The 22,336-nt window shown below is 42.1% G+C and overlaps 2 protein-coding genes across 2 annotated transcripts; both read left to right on the plus strand.

Moving 5' to 3' along the window:
* Nucleotides 1-1,120: 1,120 nt before the first annotated feature.
* On the plus strand, nucleotides 1,121-7,985 carry LOC139752652 (glutamate receptor-like). Its single transcript, XM_071668412.1, has 11 exons — nucleotides 1,121-1,411; nucleotides 1,950-2,120; nucleotides 2,274-2,470; nucleotides 3,103-3,231; nucleotides 3,335-3,500; nucleotides 3,919-4,160; nucleotides 4,715-4,899; nucleotides 5,490-5,720; nucleotides 6,541-6,719; nucleotides 6,912-7,065; nucleotides 7,326-7,985. The coding sequence occupies exons 1-11, from the start codon at nucleotides 1,179-1,181 to the stop codon at nucleotides 7,515-7,517; spliced, it is 2,079 nt and encodes a 692-aa protein (XP_071524513.1). The 5' UTR covers nucleotides 1,121-1,178; the 3' UTR covers nucleotides 7,518-7,985.
* Nucleotides 7,986-9,051: 1,066 nt separating this feature from the next.
* LOC139752661 (glutamate [NMDA] receptor subunit 1-like) lies at nucleotides 9,052-21,661 on the plus strand. Its single transcript, XM_071668421.1, has 12 exons — nucleotides 9,052-9,190; nucleotides 11,469-11,697; nucleotides 12,102-12,272; nucleotides 12,696-12,868; nucleotides 15,921-16,046; nucleotides 16,838-17,006; nucleotides 17,734-17,975; nucleotides 18,483-18,667; nucleotides 18,992-19,222; nucleotides 19,695-19,867; nucleotides 19,999-20,152; nucleotides 21,179-21,661. The coding sequence occupies exons 2-12, from the start codon at nucleotides 11,477-11,479 to the stop codon at nucleotides 21,317-21,319; spliced, it is 1,986 nt and encodes a 661-aa protein (XP_071524522.1). The 5' UTR covers nucleotides 9,052-9,190; nucleotides 11,469-11,476; the 3' UTR covers nucleotides 21,320-21,661.
* The last annotated feature ends 675 nt before the right edge of the window (nucleotides 21,662-22,336 follow it).

Here is a 22,336-nt window from a genome sequence, read left to right on the forward strand (position 1 = left end):
TTAAGAATCATTATAGATAGTAGAAAAACAGTATGTCACCTTGACAGGTAATTGCTTGCTTCTTGCTATCCTGTTAATTAGTTGAGACCAATTAGGAGACGGCATATCAGTAAGTGTGAATGTCTTTTAACAATATCTAAACACCATGTCTATCCTTATTGAGGTAGGACGTGAAGGAAAAAATACAGATCAATAAAACCAGGGAATTTTCATGACAAGAGGGATGATATATCCCAGTCATTGGAGTATTATTGAAGAGATTATAGACACGTAATTAACCATACTGACATGATAATCAAACTGCCTTGTAATGATTGTAGAGATTATAGACACGTAATTAACCATACTGACATGATAATCAAACTGCCTTGTAATGATTGTAGAGATTATAGACACGTAATTAACCATACTGACATGATAATCAAACTGCCTTGTAATGATTGAAGAGATTATAGACACGTAATTAACCATACTGACATGATAATCAAACTGCCTTGTAATGATTGAAGAGATTATAGACACGTAATTAACCATACTGACATGATAATCAAACTGCCTTGTAATGATTGAAGAGATTATAGACACGTAATTAACCATACTGACATGATAATCAAACTGCCTTGTAATGATTGTAGCTTTAGAAACAAAAGATGAAATAATAATAAAGATAAAACGAAATGAATTTGACTTTTCATACCATCACTTGCAAAAAAATATCTCCATGTCCTATTTCTCTCTAGCTTATCCCTTCCATCTCTCTATGTCTTTCTCCCGTCCCGTTCCCTTCACATCGATAAAAGTTCTGTTCAGCCGTCAGCTGTTCTATGTAACTCCCACTGTTTGTCGAATGCTGACCCTTATCATAGTTAAAGATATGTGAGAAATAATGTTGATATTGGCAAACGACGAAAAAGCAGCACCATTTCTAAAACAACTAAGCTCTCCAACCACACATTGTGTACTTTCACAGGGATTGAGAGCCAACTACAACACAGCATTTGCTTTCACAGGGATTGAGAGCCAACTACAACACAGCCTTTGCTTTCACAGGGATTGAGAGCCAACTACAACACAGCATTTGCTTTCACAGGGATTGAGAGCCAACTACAACACAGCATTTGCTTTCACAGGGATTGAGAGCCAACTGCAACACAGCCTTTACTTTCACGGGCATTGCAATGTCTCCTTCGCTATCTTTGCGTGTGCTGTGGCCACTGGTGTCGTTGGCGGTGGTTACTGAGGAAGTGTGTGGTATCCGTAGCAGCGGTGGCTTAGGTGGCCTATCAGTGGGTGGTTCCGTGCACCAGGTGGACGTGATGGTTAGTCAGGTGGTAGAAAACCACTTGGCTGGGTGTCACTTGGTGCTAGCCACCACAGAGAACAATGGCACGCTATCTTCCTCAATTCTCAGGTGAGTGAGTTACGCAAGTGCTTGAAAGGCAGTGCTGGAAACTGAGGAGAGAAAACAAAAGGAAAAAAAAATCTAGTTCATTATTTTTACAGTATACGTACTCAAAACACATGATTGCACGAGAGGTTCCCTATGCCACACCTGCACGTATGAGGTCCTTGCAATGTTCTCTGTGCAACAGCTGCAAGTCAAGAGGTGGTTGTTGACGACCTGTGTAACAGCTGCTGCCGAAAACGTTGTTTTTTTTCTTTTTTTTTAAGTTGTTCTCTGTACCACAGTTATAACGAGGGAATGCCGCATTTTCTTTTTCCATAGATTTGAAACATAGTCCAAAGACAGTGGGAAAATTTACTTGCTCTTTTAGATGATATGAAAAATACGTCGTCACAGTTGCTAAATATGGGTTCATGTCCCATCATCCTCTGACTTGTCGCATAAGTTTTATTGTGATATATAAGGACGTATAGACGTACAGGGATAAAAGAAAAAACTATAAGACATGACTGAAGGTAAATATCTTTTTTTTTTCTTTTTCTAGACGCCTTTTGGACATCGGGCAGGCGAGGGTCTTGGTGGAAGTGAGTAAACTATTTTCTCAGGACCAGCCAGTTCGAGATCACCTCCTGCAGAAGCTGTGGGGTGATGGCAGACTGACCTGTCGTGCACTCGTTCTTGTTGTAGACTCGCACAACACACATCTGTTACTTAGGTAAGGCTAATAATTTCACACACGTATGAACACACGTACTGTCGTATACGTCCTAACTTTCTATACAAAGTTAGGACTTTTCTTATGAAAGAAAAACCAATCGCTGTGAAATCTTTCCGATTGAAAAAGAAAAGGATAGAATTATCTTTCCAGATTCGTGGAGGCATCTAGACTATGGCTCCGGCCAGACATACCCACGGTTGTAATAAGTGGATCGAGTGTAGCGACATCCATTCTCCACCACACCAGCCTACGTAACACCATCCACCTGCTCTACCTCGCCCTCGAGAATGTCACACATATGAGACCCATAGTCAAGACATGGCTCAGGAGAGGAACCACTGGCAAAGGTAATATCTTCCTAGAACGATTCGTTTTCTACTTATACAAGTGGTGGCGCTTGTTCATATCTGGTGTTCCTGCTAGGTTTAACATCTTGTGGAAGTTGATTTGCATATCTGTTTTCAACACCAGCAAAAGAAAAGTATAGGGAAAGGATATGTATAGAGAGGGTGTCCATCTTAACTGTAGAATGTTGCTGCAGGGCGACACTCATTGAAACATCCTGCTGTTGATATTGTGCCATGTTTGCTAATAGGCGGGAGCGGTACACTACTGGGCGCGCAGGATTCGAACCCAGATCATCCTGAATGCGAGTCTAATGAGCTATCCGCTCATGCTAGAGATATAATGTTAATACTTTACCATGACACCATTTATAAACTTTTATAAGAAAATGGATACGGTGCAATATATTGGCCATAACTGTGCTACACAAATCACAATGTTTAGGAACTTGATATAAGGTCATACGTATTATGTTTGTTGATTAGATATTCAATTGAGAGTAAAATATTTCCTCCAATCTCCTTTACTATGATATAAAATGATGAAGAAATGAAGCGTCTAGTTTTTGTGATATCTAAGACTTTGTTACTTTTTTCTCAACAAACTCGTTACGTCGTATGAATTCCTTGGTTAGATGGAGGAGAGCGTGTGAGGGCGTTCCAAAGGTGTCTGTACTGCGACAGAGGAGAGATGGGCGTCCAACTTCTCCAGCGATCGAACCTGTCCGCTCCCAACCACTGGGAAGACAACATCCTCTTTTCTGGTACGTCATTTACAAGGGTGACATGTAGTACCTCACATGCGGCGAGAGAGAGAGAGAGAGTGTATGTCCTTCGGTAACACATTCCTCCTGGTGTTTCCTCCAGACCACCTTGATAACTTCATGGGCCATACCTTCAGGGTGGTGACCCTGGTGTATTTCCCCTTCATCACGTACGACAAGGACGCCACACACCCTGAAGGCCCTGTCTCACCCCTGGACTCCCTTGATGTTCGTATGCTGGACGCCATCGCGGCTCACCTGAACTTCACGTACGTGTCTGAGGACGTCTCCCTCTGTGTACGTAGAGACGAGATGAGGAGATAATGTGGGAGATGCTCATGAATGAACGCAAGTGTTGGGGACTTGGAATGTGATGGGAATCGATTTCTATGTCGGGAGGTCAGATATATATATATATATATATATATATATATATATATATATATATATATGTATATATATATATATATATATATATATATATATATATATATATATATATATATATATATATATATATATATATATATTGAAAAATCACGTATGTTTAACACACAATTTGTACAATCATCAAACATTTCTTAAAAATTAATTCTCGAATAATACATGAATATCATTTCTTTCACATCAAACACTAGAAAATGTGGTTCGTTCCTAATTAATGATATATAAGCAACAGTTCTTCAGGTACGAGATACGGGAGCCATGGGATGGGACGTGGGGCGTGCCTCTGGCTGGTGGCAACTGGTCGGGCATTGTGGGAACCCTGCAACATGAACAAGCAGACTTCTCCCTCAACCTGACGCCGTCACCAGCGAGGATGGAGGTCATCACCCACTCCAGGATCTACACTCACGATCCCTTGGTCATAGTGTCGCTCAAGCCAGGTCCTCTGCCGCGACACCTCGCCCTAAAGAGGCCATTTGTAGGTGCTGGAAATCTGTTATCACGTTCGCTTCGTGTGTCGCGAATTTGGAGACATTCTTGAAGGTGGAGCTTTACAGAGTTGCTTGATTCTTTCTGGGAGGGAGGGAAGGTAGAGTTGAATAATGTCTATGGATTAGTCACCTAGAATTTCTTGAGTTTATATCTTAAAATGGGTTGGAGGTGTGGAGGAAGTCTCTTGTGCTAGAGTTTGTGTGGAGTGCAACGTAGTGGAGGGTTTGAAGGATCTAATTCTCTGACTTTCTGAAATGAAAAGGAATCACTCACAAGACAAAAGAAAAAACCTGAAAGACAAAAATTCACTCCGAATAATCTACTCTCAAAACATTTACGACCATTTGATGATTGTTTAAACAGTACCTACTTTCAACCATACGCCTGCGATGGCGCCACAGTCGACCCATAAAAAACATACAATATGTAAGTATACAGACGACATATCATACTATAAGACATGCAGATATACAGACGACACACCATATCACATGACATGCAGATATACAGACGACGCATAATATCAATCCTCCTCGCTTTCCAGATGAAGTGTGGATAATGGTTATCGTGTGCACATCCTCCGCTGGTGTTATCCTGTGGCTACTGCAGAAGGTGTGGTCGAGGTGGGCAGCCCAGCGGAGCATCAGGCTTGACACCGCTCTCTTCTATAGCTGGGGTGTGCTACTGCAGGATTCGCCGGGTAGTCCTCCTGCTAATATTAGCAGCCAGGTGAAGATGCTTGGGTATTACCAGCTGAGTAATGTGTTGTGATATAGTGATAAGTATTATCAATAATGGAATGACAGGAAGGGACTTAAACTGAGAGAAAGGATGGGATAAACAGTTTGGCACTGTTGATATTTACTGTTGTTATGTGAATTTTTACTGATGAGATATTTACAGAGGTAGCTAGACCTCTGAATATGGGAAGGGGTCCTGGGAACGTTTTGTTTAGCTTTGTTTTGTTTAACTGAACGAAGATAGACACAATTCCATCGGAAACAAAAGTGTAAGAAAGAAGATTTTAACAGCATGCTACGTCCTAACGTGTAAGTCGTTCAGAATGAAAAAATATAATTTGCAGTGGGTAACCCTCCCACCCTTTTTTTTTTCTTTTACGAAGCATCAACTCTGGAAATTTTTGGAGACAGTTTTCTGCCACGCTCAGGATATGTGATGGATTCGAAAGCGTTTGGACACACATTTGTTTCATTTTCTTGACAGTAACCGGCACGTACTCTATGCAGCTTTGAGACTGCACTCCATGCAGGAGCAGAGAAATGATGGATTCCTTCTGAGTAAACGTCTCCTCCCCTCAGGTATGTGTGGGTTGGTGGTTGTTATTCTGCCTCGTAGTCACAACAGCCTACCGTTCCTCCCTCATTGCACACCTGTCCGTCCAGAGTAAGTTCCCCCCAGTCAACACTTTCGAAGACCTCCTGAGCAGAGAGGGTTGGTCTTGGGGAGGTCTCGTGCTCTGGGGAACTACGTTTCTCTACTTCAACCAGAGCAGCGACCCTGTCATCCAAGAGGTGTACAAACAGATGCCGGTAAGTTCGGTGGTCTGAAAGAGGGACTTTGATATTTCTTTTCTCCATGATGATGATGATTCTAACACTTAGTCTGTGGCGTGGAATCATAGGCGTGAGAATGAATAGGGATTGAGACTGAAGAAAGGAAGTTGGTTAATGGAGGTGAGAAAGAGGGTTAGGCGATAGGACAAGATGGGGGGGAAAAATCGCTCCATATCAACGACTGCCTGCGATAGACCGATCCCAGTGATAGTAGTGCATTTAGATTCAAGGGGGAGACAAAATAACAGGTACAGAAAGGATTCGAAAGCAGATATATATACCTAAAGCTTATGAAAGTCTTTGGAAATTCAAGGGGAGACATAATAACAGGTAAAGAAAGGAAGGTTCGAAAGCAGATATCTATATATGCCTAAAGCCTATAAAGTCTTTGGAGATGTAGAGGACCGCATCAGAAGACTCACCAAAATCCTTAAGAGAGGAAAGGCGTTGAAGACGAAGTTTATCGTCCGGATGATACAGACTGACGGAGTGACAAGAAGGATATCTCTTATTTGACTGTCAGTAGCGCATGTCATATATCAATTCTCCACAACACAACGCAGTATCTATCTTAAGGACCTCTTGGTTACGAGTCGAATGTTATGGTTCCTACACCACCGTAGTATGTGAATACAAGTGATATTGTTTTCCAAACAATATTAAGATAATTTCTTAGTGTTATTAGCACCATGATTCTCATATGGAATCGTGTTGATGAATTCTATTTCAAGATCGAGAGAAATCTTGTATCATCACACTCAGACGAGTTCCTCGTTCCCCCCTTCTCGTCTTCCAGACCTACGAGGTGGAACAAGGAATGGACCGGGTGCTGTCTGGCAGCTTCTCGTACGTCACCGTCAAGTCGTACACGAAGATTGACATCGCCTCTCTTTACTACGACGAGTACGGCAACACGCCCATCCACCTGGGCGCCACTGAGTACCCAGTCTTAGGGGGTAACTCCTGGGGCTTTCGGTGAGTCATCTTTTTTTTTCCTCCACTGCTCAACACTGCAGGGAAAACTCCCTCCTTAACCTAGAGACGAAATCTATCCATCTAGAGAAGAAAATTGTTACTATCATTTAACTCTCCTGGCTGGATAATGAGCCTAAGTGAATTAATTATGATAATTTTGAGCATATTCTCATCCCTTATATCATTTCCCAGGCAAGGAGCACCGTTTTTGAGCCAGTTCAGGAGGACGAAGCAGCGGCTGATTGAGACAGGGATGGTGGACCACTGGATGGATGATGTCATAAAGATCAAAGTTAGGCAGATCAGGGAGAGCAGGAGCGGTGAGGGCGCGAGGATGGCCTCTGAGGTGAGCCAGAGAGAGAGAGAGAGAGAGAGAGAGAGAGAGAGAGAGAGTCAAAGAAGCAAAGTAACTAATACAGTCAGAGAAGCAAAGTAAAGTAAGTAACACAGTCAGAAGGAATCTATCATTTCTCTGCTCCTGCATGGAGTGCAGTCTCAAAGCTGCATAGAGTACGTGCCGGTTATTGTCAAGAAAATGAAACAAATGTGTGTCCAAACGCTTTCGAATCCATCACAGACTGAGGCTTAGCAGCAAATCGTCCACAGGTGGAGGACGGGCAGGTGGTGTTGAGTCTCGACCACCTGCAGGGTGTGCTCTACCTGCTGCTGCTGGGCTACGTCGTCGCCTTCCTCGCCCTGGTAGGGGAGAATATGACGTTCCGCCACGTCGCCCGTCTTCAGCCTTCCCAAACAACGATGAAGGAATCTCACGCGGGAATTTCCTTTTCTTCAGGTTAACGCAAAAAAAAAAAGAAAAAAAAATATCCACATCCAAACTAATTTTGAGTAGAAATACCATCTGAAGACTCGTTTTTTTTTTTTTCTTGCTCTTATCACAATACTGTGGTAATGCTCGACGTCTTTGGTTCCGCTGTCACACAAGTGACTTCGAAGTTAGCGATGCAAACCAACTTCGAAGTCAGATCAAAGGCTCTTCCAGTGCCAGCGGAATATAGATGACCGCTATTAACATGATACTTCGTGAATGATCAGTGGAAGAGTAACAGTATGTTCATGTAGAGGATGTTTACGAAGTATATGATTTTGTATTGAATAATATAACTGTTCTGAAAAATTGTAAAGGAAAACAACTTCAAGCCTAAAGAAAGGCAATAGTAATTTTCTATCAATGATAACATTACTATTATTCATATTCATGTTATTGTCTACATGTTTTCTATTCATGTTACTGTATCTATCTATCTATCTATCTATCTATCTATCTATCTATCTATCTATCTATCTATCTATATATATATATATATATATATATATATATATATATATATATATATATATATATATATATATATATATATATATATCAATTCATAATCCTTCTCTGAGGTCCTGTGTAGTAATTTATGACTAGATCAATCATTTCATCAATAGAATGTAGGGATATGGAAAATGGAAATAAATGATACGAACATTTCTAAATCATACATACCAGGCAAACATCTTGGCCACTTGTATATTTCTAAATCAGTCTTTGGGTGATGCTATGATATGTGACAACACTAGTTTAGGGCAACAGTGAGGTATATATAACCATCAGATGATAAAGTTTCTTTCATCATGTTTACTGTACATGTTAAATGTTTTTCTGTCTTCTTAAGTTAAGTAATGTCGTATAAGTAATACTTTTTTTACGAGATGAGTGAAAAATAAACTTGACTCACAGCTGCAACAATGATCATTTCATCTTTTCCTCTCCATCATCTTATATATTTTCAAAGAGCAATTTGCCACTTAAGGCAGTAACGTGAAAGTACTCGTATAGATGCAGGCAAAAATGAAAGCAAAGATGTTGAAAAATCCTGAATTCCGTGCGTTTTGTGAACAGGTAAGATTTGTAAGAGCACAAGGGTGAAGGAACACGAAGGATTTCAAGTCAAAGACAATCCACCAGGTTATATGTGATAAAGGACGAAATCTGGAACTCCTAGACCAGTGTGGTGAGAGTAGAAAGACATAATAGATATCTCATAGACCAAAATACTATAAACTTTTCACGGCACTAAGGAGGTGTAAATAATCTCTTCCAGTCTCTCATGCCTGTATCAACTGATAACCATAACTTGAGTTCTTGACACCGATATAAACCATCCATTTTCTATAAGGAGAGGATGCCTTCTTGCCTATATGAACCTCACCCAAGAGTTATCGATCACTGGCACTCTCACCACCAGCGAGATGCTCCGCGAACATCGACGCCAATAAAAACCCCCGTTGCACAGGTATCACGACTCAATTCTCTGCTGGTCGCTGTCGCCAACAGTCCATAAGCCGCACACACAACACCACACCACCATCCCCTCCTCTCCCTCATCACTGGTGATACGTCTTGCGTTGCTTAGTGGTGAGGGTTGACGACCCACATTTGCAACTATTCAGTGCTTTGACTTATGGTAAGAAGAACCTTTCTCTCTCTCTCTCTCTCTCTCTCTCTCTCTCTCTCTCTCTCTCTCTCTCTCTCTCTCTCTCTCTCTCTCTCTCTCTCAATCTATCTATCTATCTATCTCTATCCCTCTCTATTATCCTAAGGTGTACAGAGAGGTGTGGGAGATCTGCTGTAGACGTGTGTGTACAATTACCCATCTACACTTGTACGTGGATGGAGAGAGTTTTACACTCGTGGGAGCCCGCCCACATCTCGTGAACTTTTTTTCTTTCTCTGCTATCCAACAGCTTTTTATGTCTCTGTATAAAGTTAACATTTGCCGTTTGAAAATGAAGTTTACTGCATCAATGCGTTACTCGTGTACTATCAAATTACTTTGTTATTTCTTTTATAACAAGTTCCTCGCTTCGTCTCATGTTATGACCTCTATTTGTTCTCTCCTCGCATCTTTCGAAGAACAGTTCACTGTCTACATCAACGAGCTCATTGAAAAACTTGAAGGTTGTGATCAGATCACCCCTCACTCTTTTCTCTTACCAGTAACTCAGGACTCTTAATTCAGATGTGTCCGTACATTCGTGTCTGTGAACGTATATGTTCCTAAGTGTTTGTGATTACTATTTGTGTTTACTATACGCGTGTTATTGGGGGGCCTTTTATACTCGTGTTACTCTGTTTCTCAACCTTGCATATATATATATATATATATATATATATATATATATATATATATATATATATATATATATATATATATATATATATATATATATATATATAACTCCTACATACAATTCCATGCATCATCATATAATTAGTTGATCAGCACACCTTACCTGACTCTTCTTCATAACACGGTAACTCTGGTGACTTCACGATCCAGTTTTCCACGTCACTGAGATCCTGGATGTACGTCTCCTCCCGCACAGAACGATGGCGCGCCGACGTACTTTTCGCATGACGGGTTTTAGCGATCGCGTAGCCTTCGTCAAGATGTGGGAGAGCGGCAGGTCTGTGCCCTGCATTGCTCGCGAGAGTGGCAGCAGCAAGACGACGGTGAGGAGGTGGATAAGGAGGTGGAAAGAAGAGGGCGACCTGAAGACAAGACCTCGGTGTGGTCGACCTCACCGTACCGCCGAGAACCCACTGTCAGTGAAGGAGGAGACGGAGGATTTCGACCACGTCTTGAGGGCCATCATGGCTAGCCATGCATACCTGAACCAACGTTATCTACCGTTCTCTTACTACTGCAGTTGTATGATGTGTGTCTTTACCTAAGGCCTGGAGACTTAGTACTAAAAGGGGGGGGAAAGGGGGTGTCATGCCCTTGGGGGCCTTGTTGATTTGGGAGGGTCGTCACGAAATGGTATGATGAAATCCCATAACCAGATCTGAGTTGATAGCTTGTTTTTTTCGTTCTACTTTTCCGATGATCGTGGAGAGAGAGAGAGAGAGAGAGAGAGAGAGAGAGAGAGAGAGAGAGAGAGAGAGAGAGAGAGAGAGAGAGAGAGAGAGAGAATTAGCTTTTCAGAAGGCCAACCCAAACAGCAAAGTGTGATAAACTCCTCTCTCTCTCTCTCTCTCTCTCTCTCTCTCTCTCTCTCTCTCTCTCTCTCAAATTCTGTTGTGGCTATTGTTATGTCTTTGTTTTGAGGACGTGAACGTTGACAACACATGACACTCTCCTAAGGAGTTAGGTCTCTGTTCACTGTGATTCTTAGAACATCACAGAGTACAAATGTAATCTTATAACTTTTCTAAGGAAAAGGAAACAGAGATTAAAGTATAATGAATTCCTGTTGTGCCATTTAGTCACCCTTTACTGATCGAGTGACAAGACCATTCCATATTGTACAAACTTGCTGGCCAGATATGGATAGTGTGGGTCCGCGCGATGGTCCACCAGGATGATATATTCCCCTTCGACACCTGATGATGACAGACCCTCGTGGTTGAAGGAGACTTCTGACTCACGCGCTTCCACAATACAGTGCTAGTCCTCCTCCAACATACCATTTATGCATGTATTTACACACACACACACACACACACACACACACACACACACACACACACACAGCCAAGAGGAATATAATAGAATTAGGACAGTATCTCGACGGCAACAATCATTGTGGCCTGAATAATGATAACGGATAAATGTAGTGACGGTAAGTCACTGTGGCCTGAATAATGATAACGGATAAATGTAGTGACGCTAAGTATCTTATAAAGATAACCAACTTCCTCCTAAAATAATCATATTGATTATCACTTTATCTTTCCAGCCACTACGATGCCTCCTTCACCTTACATCCTCCGTGTACTGTGGCTCCTGGCGTGGCCAGTGGTCGGAGGCGTCCGTGGGCGTGACGCAGAAGGAGGTGGTCTTGTCAACAGGCCCTCCAGCCAGGTGGAGACGATAGTAGGTCAGGTGGTGGAGCGCCATCTGGCTAGATGCCACCTGGTGCTGGCCACCACCACAGACCCAACGCCGATGTTTTCCTCAGTTCTCAGGTGAGCGAAAAGTGCTTCACAGACGTACGAGACTTCCTTCGCCTAAGCAGAAGTTTGAAGATTTTGGGTGATTGAAGACACACACACACACACACACACACACACACACACACACACACACACACACACACACACACACACACACACACATACACATTTACCGATCGGCTGCAAAGACAGGATGAACACTTGGGTTGCATGTGGGCCGACTGCCGCGCCCAGGATTTGAACCCATGTAGAGGGAGGTGGCGGCCCCAAACCCGATGGTGAATCATGGTCAGTAACGCTAACCACTACACTACACCTATACACACAGGAAGTCGTAGTGGTCTATATAGATAAAAAGAAAAGACGTCCTGAAAACACGGAACGGAACAGAACCTGAAGTCAGGGTTTGATTTCAGACATCTGGCTGCTGGAGGCCAGACCAGTGTTGTGGTGGAGGTAGGATCTCTGTTCTCCCAGGAGCAACCAGGACGGGATCATCTCCTTCAAGGACTATGGGGCAACGCCAGCACCAACTGCCGCGCGCTTATCCTACACGTAAACAGTTTCATCACAGCTTTCCTCTTCAGGTGAGGATTTAAGACAATAGAGTATAGCAAGACGTACGAAATAGTATTCCATGTACCATTTGTCTGTTCTATAACCACTTGATTCATACGAAAAGGACATCTAATGTCACGTTTTTGATCCTGTTGATGATTCTTGGTACAAGTCATGTATTTTGCCCACTCCTGAACGGGTTATATATTTTCGTTTTCTTGTAAGTTTTCGTCTTTGTTATATATAGAAATGCTCAGATCTCAATAAGAAATGTGACACATTTATATTTGAAGCCTTTCTTTTTCAGCTTATGATACATTACATCAGACACTTTTACTGCAAATTTCAATTCATGTGTACATACTCATTGAATGCGTCCACACACACACACACACACACACACACACACACACACACACACACACACATACGCATCTCATCTTCCTTTTCAGATTTCTGGAGTCATCTGCGTTGTGGTTGCAGCCGGATACGCCAGTAGTTGTGATCGGTGGGAGGAGAGTAATGGACACCATCTTGCACCACGCCAGTCTACGTAACACCATCCATGTGCTGTACCTCTCCCTCGACAGCCACCCCCACCCTCACCGTCCACATTCTCACTATGGTAAACCTTAGGATTACGACTAACGCAGTGAAGACGTTATTTCGTCCCTTAGTATCATCTCCTGTGCGACTGACAGCTTCTAGATAGAGTCCGCCATCTTAAAAGGCGAGATCTATTCCTAACATACTGTCTTGCTTTACAAATACGCCCCCACAGACCATCACTGATCGACTAAGGGAAGGTTTCTGGCATGAAGACTCAGACTATGGTGACGACTGTCAAAATGACATACCACAGATGGACAGACAGACATGGTCCTGCTGACGTATCCCTCGTCTTGAGGTCTCCAGTGAGGGCAAGGTCGTGAGGCCAAAGGTGTGTAAGCTTCATTCTCCACAACCATCTGTGACTAATGCTGAAGACAACTCTCAACCAGAAAGATTCGTCGCATATCACCAGCATCATGTTGGAAGTGGACGGACGGTGCTGTGAGGGTGCCTCTGCTCACGTAGTACACACGCATATCTTTTTTCGTTTGTATTTCTTTTTTCAAATCTATTATACATTACCCTCCCCCACCAACATGGAACTGTGATTTTAAAGAGAACGCAGTAACGGGATCTTCAACATAAAAATTATATCTAACGAGATCAACATATCAACATGAGAAGGAACGAACTACCAAGGACTTGTATACACTAAGAACTAATGATCAGTCACTTTCTATATAGTCGAGGGTAAATATGAACTTCATCTTTCATACTCTGTAGGGTCATTACTTGACGTATGGCTCAGACAAAAGGAACTCATAAAAAGATAACGTTTGTGGACGAAAGAACATCAGGGCGTGTGAACACTTCAGGGATTACAAAAGGAACTCAGAAAAAGATAACGTTTGTGAACGAAAGAACATCAGGGCGTGTGAACACTTCAGGGATCATAAAGCTTCTGTGTCATCAAGTTATCTTAATATAGAGTTATGTTACCACCTTCCAGCGTTTCTAGGTGACTGTGTCATCAAGTTATCTTAATATAGAGTTATGTTACCACCTTCCAGCGTTTCTAGGTGACTGTGTCATCAAGTTATCTTAATATAGAGTTATGTTACCACCTTCCAGCGGTTCTAGGTGACTGTGTCATCAAGTTATCTTAATATAGAGTTATGTTACCACCTTCCAGCGTTTCTAGGTGACTGTGTCATCAAGTTATCTTAATATAGAGTTATGTTACCACCTTCCAGCGTTTCTAGGTGACTGTGTCATCAAGTTATCTTAATATAGAGTTATGTTACCACCTTCCAGCGTTTCTAGGTGACTGTGTCATCAAGTTATCTTAATATAGAGTTATGTTACCACCTTCCAGCGGTTCTAGGTGACTGTGTCATCAAGTTATCTTAATATAGAGTTATGTTACCACCTTCCAGCGGTTTCTAGGTGACTGTGTCATCAAGTTATCTTAATATAGAGTTATGTTACCACCTTCCAGCGTTTCTAGGTGACTGTGTCATCAAGTTATCTTAATATAGAGTTATGTTACCACCTTCCAGCGTTTCTAGGTGACTGTGTCATCAAGTTATCTTAATATAGAGTTATGTTACCACCTTCCAGCGTTTCTAGGTGACTGTGTCATCAAGTTATCTTAATATAGAGTTATGTTACCACCTTCCAGCGTTTCTAGGTGACTGTGTCATCAAGTTATCTTAATATAGAGTTATGTTACCACCTTCCAGCGGTTCTAGGTGACTGTGTCATCAAGTTATCTTAATATAGAGTTATGTTACCACCTTCCAGCGTTTCTAGGTGACTGTGTCATCAAGTTATCTTAATATAGAGTTATGTTACCACCTTCCAGCGTTTCTAGGTGACTGTGTCATCAAGTTATCTTAATATAGAGTTATGTTACCACCTTCCAGCGTTTCTAGGTGACTGTGTCATCAAGTTATCTTAATATAGAGTTATGTTACCACCTTCCAGCGTTTCTAGGTGACTGTGTCATCAAGTTATCTTAATATAGAGTTATGTTACCACCTTCCAGCGTTTCTAGGTGACTGTGTCATCAAGTTATCTTAATATAGAGTTATGTTACCACCTTCCAGCGGTTCTAGGTGACTGTGTCATCAAGTTATCTTAATATAGAGTTATGTTACCACCTTCCAGCGTTTCTAGGTGACTGTGTCATCAAGTTATCTTAATATAGAGTTATGTTACCACCTTCCAGCGTTTCTAGGTGACTGTGTCATCAAGTTATCTTAATATAGAGTTATGTTACCACCTTCCAGCGTTTCTAGGTGACTGTGTCATCAAGTTATCTTAATATAGAGTTATGTTACCACCTTCCAGCGTTTCTAGGTGACTGTGTCATCAAGTTATCTTAATATAGAGTTATGTTACCACCTTCCAGCGTTTCTAGGTGACTGTGTCATCAAGTTATCTTAATATAGAGTTATGTTACCACCTTCCAGCGTTTCTAGGTGACTGTGTCATCAAGTTATCTTAATATAGAGTTATGTTACCACCTTCCAGCGTTTCTAGGTGACTGTGTCATCAAGTTATCTTAATATAGAGTTATGTTACCACCTTCCAGCGTTTCTAGGTGACTGTGTCATCAAGTTATCTTAATATAGAGTTATGTTACCACCTTCCAGCGTTTCTAGGTGACTGTGTCATCAAGTTATCTTAATATACAGTTATGTTACCACCTTCCAGCGTTTCTAGGTGACTGACGCCATAGAGAATGGCGACGTAAAGTAGTAACCAAAAGAGGAACCATATTTCACAGCAACGTCATGGCACTTGGATGTTTGCTAGAGTATTTGATGGAAATACATTTCGTCTCAGTGTCATATGTGGTGGGGTGTGTTTATCAACTTCCTCTGACTCACTGGCGAATCAAAGCTCAGCTTTATGGTCGGATAATTTTATTTTGGAGAGTGATACATGAAGGCAAATGCTTTCACAAGACGGATTTGAGGTTGTCAGTAGCTTCCTTACTGTAATTTTGTGTTTTTCTTTACAAATGAGAACTGGTGTCAATATATTACGGTCTTTATAACATCTTCACTCCATCCTCTTTACTCTACACTTTTGTTACTACATTTTCTTTTCTTGTTCAGTAAGAAGTGAGGCTGTGGAGGTGTTCCGACGATGCCTTTACTGCAAAGACGGACAGATGGGGATCCACCTTCTACAGCGATGGAACCTGTCTTCTTCTGTCCACTGGGACGGTACTGTCTTCTCTGGTACGTCAGCTTGAAGAAATGTCTACGTATTTTCATGTCTGATATCTATAACAATAAGCTTTTCGCTTCCATGCATGGACTTGACGAAACTATGTCTGTGGACTGAAAGTCAGCAGCCCATGTGTAGGATGTGGCAGAAAGAAGACAGAGCTACTTGGGCTAAACAGAGTGTTGTATAGAGCTACATAGATAATACAGAGCACACAGACACCAGGCGAGGTGGTCTGGTCTTAACTCGACTGAAAAAAGAATGTAATTCACATAAAAACAAGTGAAAGAAAAGGATAGCAAAGCGAAAGCTCTGACCCTACGCACCACTCCCTCCGGCAGTACACCGTACAGGAAACATGTAGAAAAAAATACCTTGCAGAACTAAAATGTTCTTGGGAATTTTTCTTCTTTTTTATGAGAAGGTCAGAAATTCGAGTGAACGTGAATTGGTGATATATCCCATCAACGAGTACATGCATCACTTGACTTATATTTATATAAAGTTAATCATAAAGATAGGCTATGAGCTCCAACCTTGAGACTTGTATCCATATTACCTCAGATGTGGAAGAATTATACAGTAATTCCTTTCTAGTTCCATAAAAAGAGGCCGCAGAGAGAGAGAGAGAGAGAGAGAGAGAGAGAGAGAGAGAGAGAGAGAGAGAGAGAGAGAGAGAGAGAGAGAGAGAGAGAGAGAGAGAGAGAGAGAGAGAGAGAGAGAGAGAGAGAGAGAGAGAGAGAATCCTGACTCTGGAATGACTTCCTCAATATATATATATATATACATCTATATATTTCAGAGAGGCTTGAGAACCTGATGGGGCAGACGTTGAAGGTGGTGGCCCTCGAGTACTTCCCCTTCGTGACCTACGAGCAGGAGAACGTCCTGGGTCCTGACGACCTGCTGACACCAGTGGATTCCTTGGACTCCCGCGTCCTGACCACCATCGCCTCACACCTTAACTTCACGTAACGCCTCTATAGAGATTCTGATCACGTAACGCCTCTATAGAGATTCTGATCACTTAACGCCTCTATAGAGATTCTGATCACGTAACGCCTCTATAGAGATTCTGATCACGTAACTCCTCTATAGAGATTCTGATCACGTAACGCCTCTATAGAGATTCTGATCACGTAACTCCTCTATAGAGATTCTGATCACGTAACTCCTCTATAATGATTCTGGTGATTCTGTTCGTAGTTCTTTTGTTTATGTTCTTGATACGACAGAAGGTTTATCTCTGTTCTAACGAACTGTTTAATGTGGTTAAGGTAAAGCCTCTAATTTTGTTTCTCCTGTCCCTTGATAGACACAATTGTCTGTGTGAGAATAAGGAAGAAAACTGAATGTAGATGAGTTGTTTCTTTTTGGGTAGAAGTCACGATTAGGATTTTGGCTTCGTCGTCATGTGGATGTAGATCAAATCTTCCCCAGGAGTTGCTTAGGAATTATATTAGACTTCGCCAGTAGAGATGTAACTCATATTCGAATACCCATCTGGAATACTCTTTCACAGTGAACATCTACCAGGTTCAACACACACACACACACACACACACACACACACACACACACAGAGGGAACTTAGAATATCCCCTTAAGTGTATAGTGCATATGTGGAGAACAAGTATGAAGATGAGATGAATTTGTACAACAAATGGTATGAAAACTTAATCCTTTTCCAAATTGCAGTTATGAGCTGCGGGAGCCATGGGATGGGGCATGGGGCGTGCCTCTGGCTGGTGGCAACTGGTCGGGCATCGTGGGAACCTTACAGTATGAACAAGCAGACTTCTCCCTCAACCTGACGCCGTCACCAGAGAGGTTGGAGGATATAGCCCACTCCATCATCTACAGTTATGATCCTCTGTTTATACTCTCACTCAAACCTGGGACTTTGCCTCGATATTTAGCTCTTATGAGGCCATACGCTGGTAAAAATACCTAGTTCTAAGCACATGTTGGTCTGTGTTCCTCATAATCTTACGCACATCTGCTCATAAGCTTCACTTACGGGTTCTAACATTAGGAGTATAGCTTATGTATCTTTACGTAAAAGTAATATAGTCACAGTGAAATTCCAGTTCCAAGACACTACAGTTTAAGACACTTCTCTTCTATCTTTAAGTAAGTGATGTGTTACCGACCATCTATTAGCATGTTTTGTTGTCGTAACAAATCACTTCCGTAGGTTCGTCTTCTCAAATAAGAGTAGATTAGATTCTTCGATGTTTTGGAATTGATCAGTCCTTCTTCAGGTAAAGCTCGGGTTATATGCACTCTCGTTGGATTATCATTGAATTACGTTGTTGTTCATCTCTCTTTACATCTGTATCCCAACATACGAGTGTTGCTGTGTCAACAGAAGGTAGAAAGACGTGACGTAGTGTACGTGTGATATACAACCACGACCTGGATATGTGACCTCCATCTCATTCCAGACGACGTATGGGTCATGATCATAGTGTTTACGTCTCTCGCTGGCCTCGTTCTGTGGCTGCTGCAGAAGACATGGTCCTCGACGTCAGGTCTGCGATTTGCAAGGCTTGACTCGACAATTTTCTACATGTGGGGCGTCTTGTTGCAAGACCCTCCCAATCATCCCCCTACCAACATTAGTGGTCAGGTGAAAAGTCTGGGTTTCATAAAAATTAGTGTATTGTGTATATCTGTACCGAGGGATGACATCGATAAGTTTCGGTAGACTTGAAGAGCAGCAGGTGTTTTTGAGAACCTGGGAATAATAATGTTGGTAAAGCTAAATAAACAGATGAGAATAACAATATCTTTCAGCGCTCACGTCTGAAAGATTCAGCGAAGTATATCTATATTTAGTCCATGGAGAAAAGAGGTGCATAAAACATGAAGTAAGTGAATACATATTATGCATAAATTAGCTTGTAAGGCAATGTGATTTTCTTATCTACATATTTCTTAATTTCATCTTCAGGTATTTGTTGGTTGGTGGTTGCTGTCATGTTTAGTTATGACCACAGCCTATCAGTCCTCCCTCATTGCACACCTGTCAGTTCAGAGCAAGTACCCACCTATCAACACCTATGAAGATGTTCTCAGCCGAGATGGCTGGAGCTGGGGTTCGCATGAACTGGTAGGGACTACTTTCCTCCACTTCAATCGAAGTTCTGACCCTGCCACCCAAGAACTCTACAGAAGCATGCAGGTAAGGCAAGTGTTCCTCAATGGATTCGTGATGATATTCTTCCTTTCTATTAATTCCTTCCTTTTTTTTTTTCTCCATGCTTACGAATTCTGATTTAAAGCTTAAAAGTATTTTCCTAGTTGATCAGTTAACCGAGCCATCAAAACATGAGGTCTTCTGTAGCTCTTGAGCAGACGAGAGTGGGGTCTCTCTGTCTGTCTGTCTGTCTGTCTGTCTGTCTCTCTCTCTCTCTCTCTCTCTCTCTCTCTCTCTCTCTCTCTCTCTCTCTCTCTCTCTCTCTCTCTCTCTCTCTCTCTCTCTCTCTCTCTCTCTTCCAATCAATCACTGCAGCCTGTGTCATCCCGAGGCATATGACATATCAAACTCCAGGATAGAAAAAATAGCACATTTTTTGTTGCTGTTGTTGTTGTATGCCCGACGAAAGAAACGTGCTCCCATTCTGGTCTTGATTTTAATGACTCCTCTTCTTCAGACCTACAAGCTGAAGGATGGGGTGGAGCGCGTGCTAGGTGGAGCCTTCTCCTACGTCACGTGGGAATCGTACATTAAGATTGAGACTCCTGTCCATTACTCTGGTAGCAACACGCCCTTCCACGTCAGCACCACCGAGTACCCTGTTTTAGGGGGTAACTCTTGGGGCTTCCGGTGAGTTTAGATCGTCCCCACCTGACGATGGTTGAGGGATAAATGAGTGGGTTACATCTACAGACAAGTACACACCGAAGCATAAATGAATTTTTTAAACATTCAGTCATATTTTTTTTCTTTTCTACTAGGAAGGGCGCCCCGTTCCTCGGGCAGATCAGAAGGCTGAAGCAGCGGTTGGTCGAGGCCGGGTTGATAGACTGGTGGACAGACGACGTCATAAACAATGACGTCAGGAACAAAAAGGCGAGGCGAGGTGGCGAGGTCGTGGCCACGTACACTGAGGTGGGGCGCGCTAGACGCACGAGAGAGAGAGAGAGAGAGAGAGAGAGAGAGAGAGAGAGAGAGAGAGAGAGAGAGAGAGAGAGAGAGAGAGAGAGAGAGAGAGAGAGAGAGAGAGAGAGAGAGAGAGAGAGAGAGAGAGAGAGAGAGAGAATGATGACAAGACTGTGAGAGTAAACACTTAGACATCTCTACTCTTGTGCAGCTTTATGGAAATCAGGCTGGGAAATACGACTTATTTATTGTGTGGTGAAGCTTACACAAGCTTTAAATCATTCCCCCCCGTACGTAATTCACAGCATAGTGCAGTACTTTATGAGATATATCTACATGTATGTTTACTGTCTTTCGTATCTTTTTTTGTGCTGGTTTGATACCACGGTTAAATGATGCAAAGTAACTCGTCATCTCATCTTGCATCACTTGCATTCAGGAAAATTGTTTACCCTATGACGTTGCAGCTCATCGCTTCTCCTCACAAAGCCAGTCACCTTCCTCTCTTCCTTCTAGCATTGCTGGGTTGGCTGACTGTCCTTTGTACTTTTCGGTCTATCGACTGCCGTTTTTTTATTAAGGACGCGAACCTCAAATCATAACCGTCCCTTGATTATCAGATCTTCATTACAGTAGGGACCCTTACGCTACACTTTTGTTTGGTAAGAATCCCTCACTGACTCTATCCTTCATTCTTGTCCATCATATTTACATGATTTCGACCTCTGATCAACATACTCGTAAGCCAACATAACAAAAAGCATCATGACACTGAACACCTAAGGATGAATGTGGATGAACATCTATGGACGCTTGAAATATGTTCTCGTCATAAATTTTTTCGCATCAGTGTTCTTTAGAGTAGCCAAGATATATAAGCAATTATGAAGATTACGAATAACAACGGTGTATCCTTATGTATGATTTGTATCTGCTCTTACTTAAGCTATTGTGTCATTTCATTTTACTCATGGGATGATGCGTTACTCTTTAATCCCTTGGCGAGTGAGAGTTAATGTCATTGATCGTCGACAGGTTAATGACGGGCAGATGGTGTTGGGGCTCACCCACCTGCAAGGCGTCGTGTACCTGCTGCTGTTAGGCAACATCCTCGCCTTCATGACCTTCTTGACGGAGAGACTCATCCATCAAATCATCGTCAGCGGTTCTGAATAATGGAGGGAGACACGACCCGCTGTCGGAGCCTCGCCACGATCAGGGAGCCTCGCTCTTCAACTAAAAATATATCTTACGTGTTTATAAAACGCATGGAATCTACGATTTCTGAATTTATTTCCATTCATTTACTGACCACAGTGCTCTGCATACTTTCACTTTACCACCTTAGGTGACGCATTTTCCTACAAGAATATGATGATGGACAGGAAAAGATAAAATAGTCAGCGTTGCAGGTGTGAGGGCAAGTCATTCTTCACTCATTTCTCAAAAAGTTTTCCATATGAGATACGACATTGCATAAGAAAATAGATAAACACTTTACATATACAGTAAACTTGATGAGTAAAACTTTATCAACCTTATTACGTTTGAGAAGTAAAGGCATTACAGGTTAAGTTTGTCTTTTTTTTCTCGATGTTTATCATGGTGTTGGATGAGGCTCGTCTTCTTCAGGAGTTATGATCTTCAGCGTCTCGTCTGAAGCCCCGGGCTGAGGCACAGTTAGGTAGGTAGGTAGGTAGGTAGGTGCTCGGTGAGCTGCTCCCCCTCATTACTGAATGAGGAGACGGAAGACATTCTCCCCTAATAAGGTGAAGAGGCCAATGGAGTATCCCAGGGGCAGGAAGTAGAACACACCTTGCAGATGATCCAGACCCAAGACCGCCTGCTTCTCATTAACCTGTGGACGCCATGGATGTCATATGTGATAACAATACATACCCTCTGAGAAATAATAATGCCTATCACTTGGTCTACTCTGAAAAATGATACATAACATGATAACACTGGACAGCATTGAGAGATAATAGATAAAATGACATGATAACATTGCATGTCTACAAAACTCACAGGATGATTTTCTGCATTACCCTCTGTTGATGAGCTCTGAGTACAACACATGAGAGTTTAACACATGTTGGTAGAAGAATTCTATTCCCTCATCTCTCATGTAATTCCTTCTCTTTAAGGCCAATTTGACCCCATGAATTCAAGATTGGCTTTCCCAGGAATATG

Source organism: Panulirus ornatus, chromosome 2, assembly GCF_036320965.1.
Source record: "Panulirus ornatus isolate Po-2019 chromosome 2, ASM3632096v1, whole genome shotgun sequence".
Lineage (NCBI taxonomy): Eukaryota > Metazoa > Arthropoda > Malacostraca > Decapoda > Palinuridae > Panulirus > Panulirus ornatus.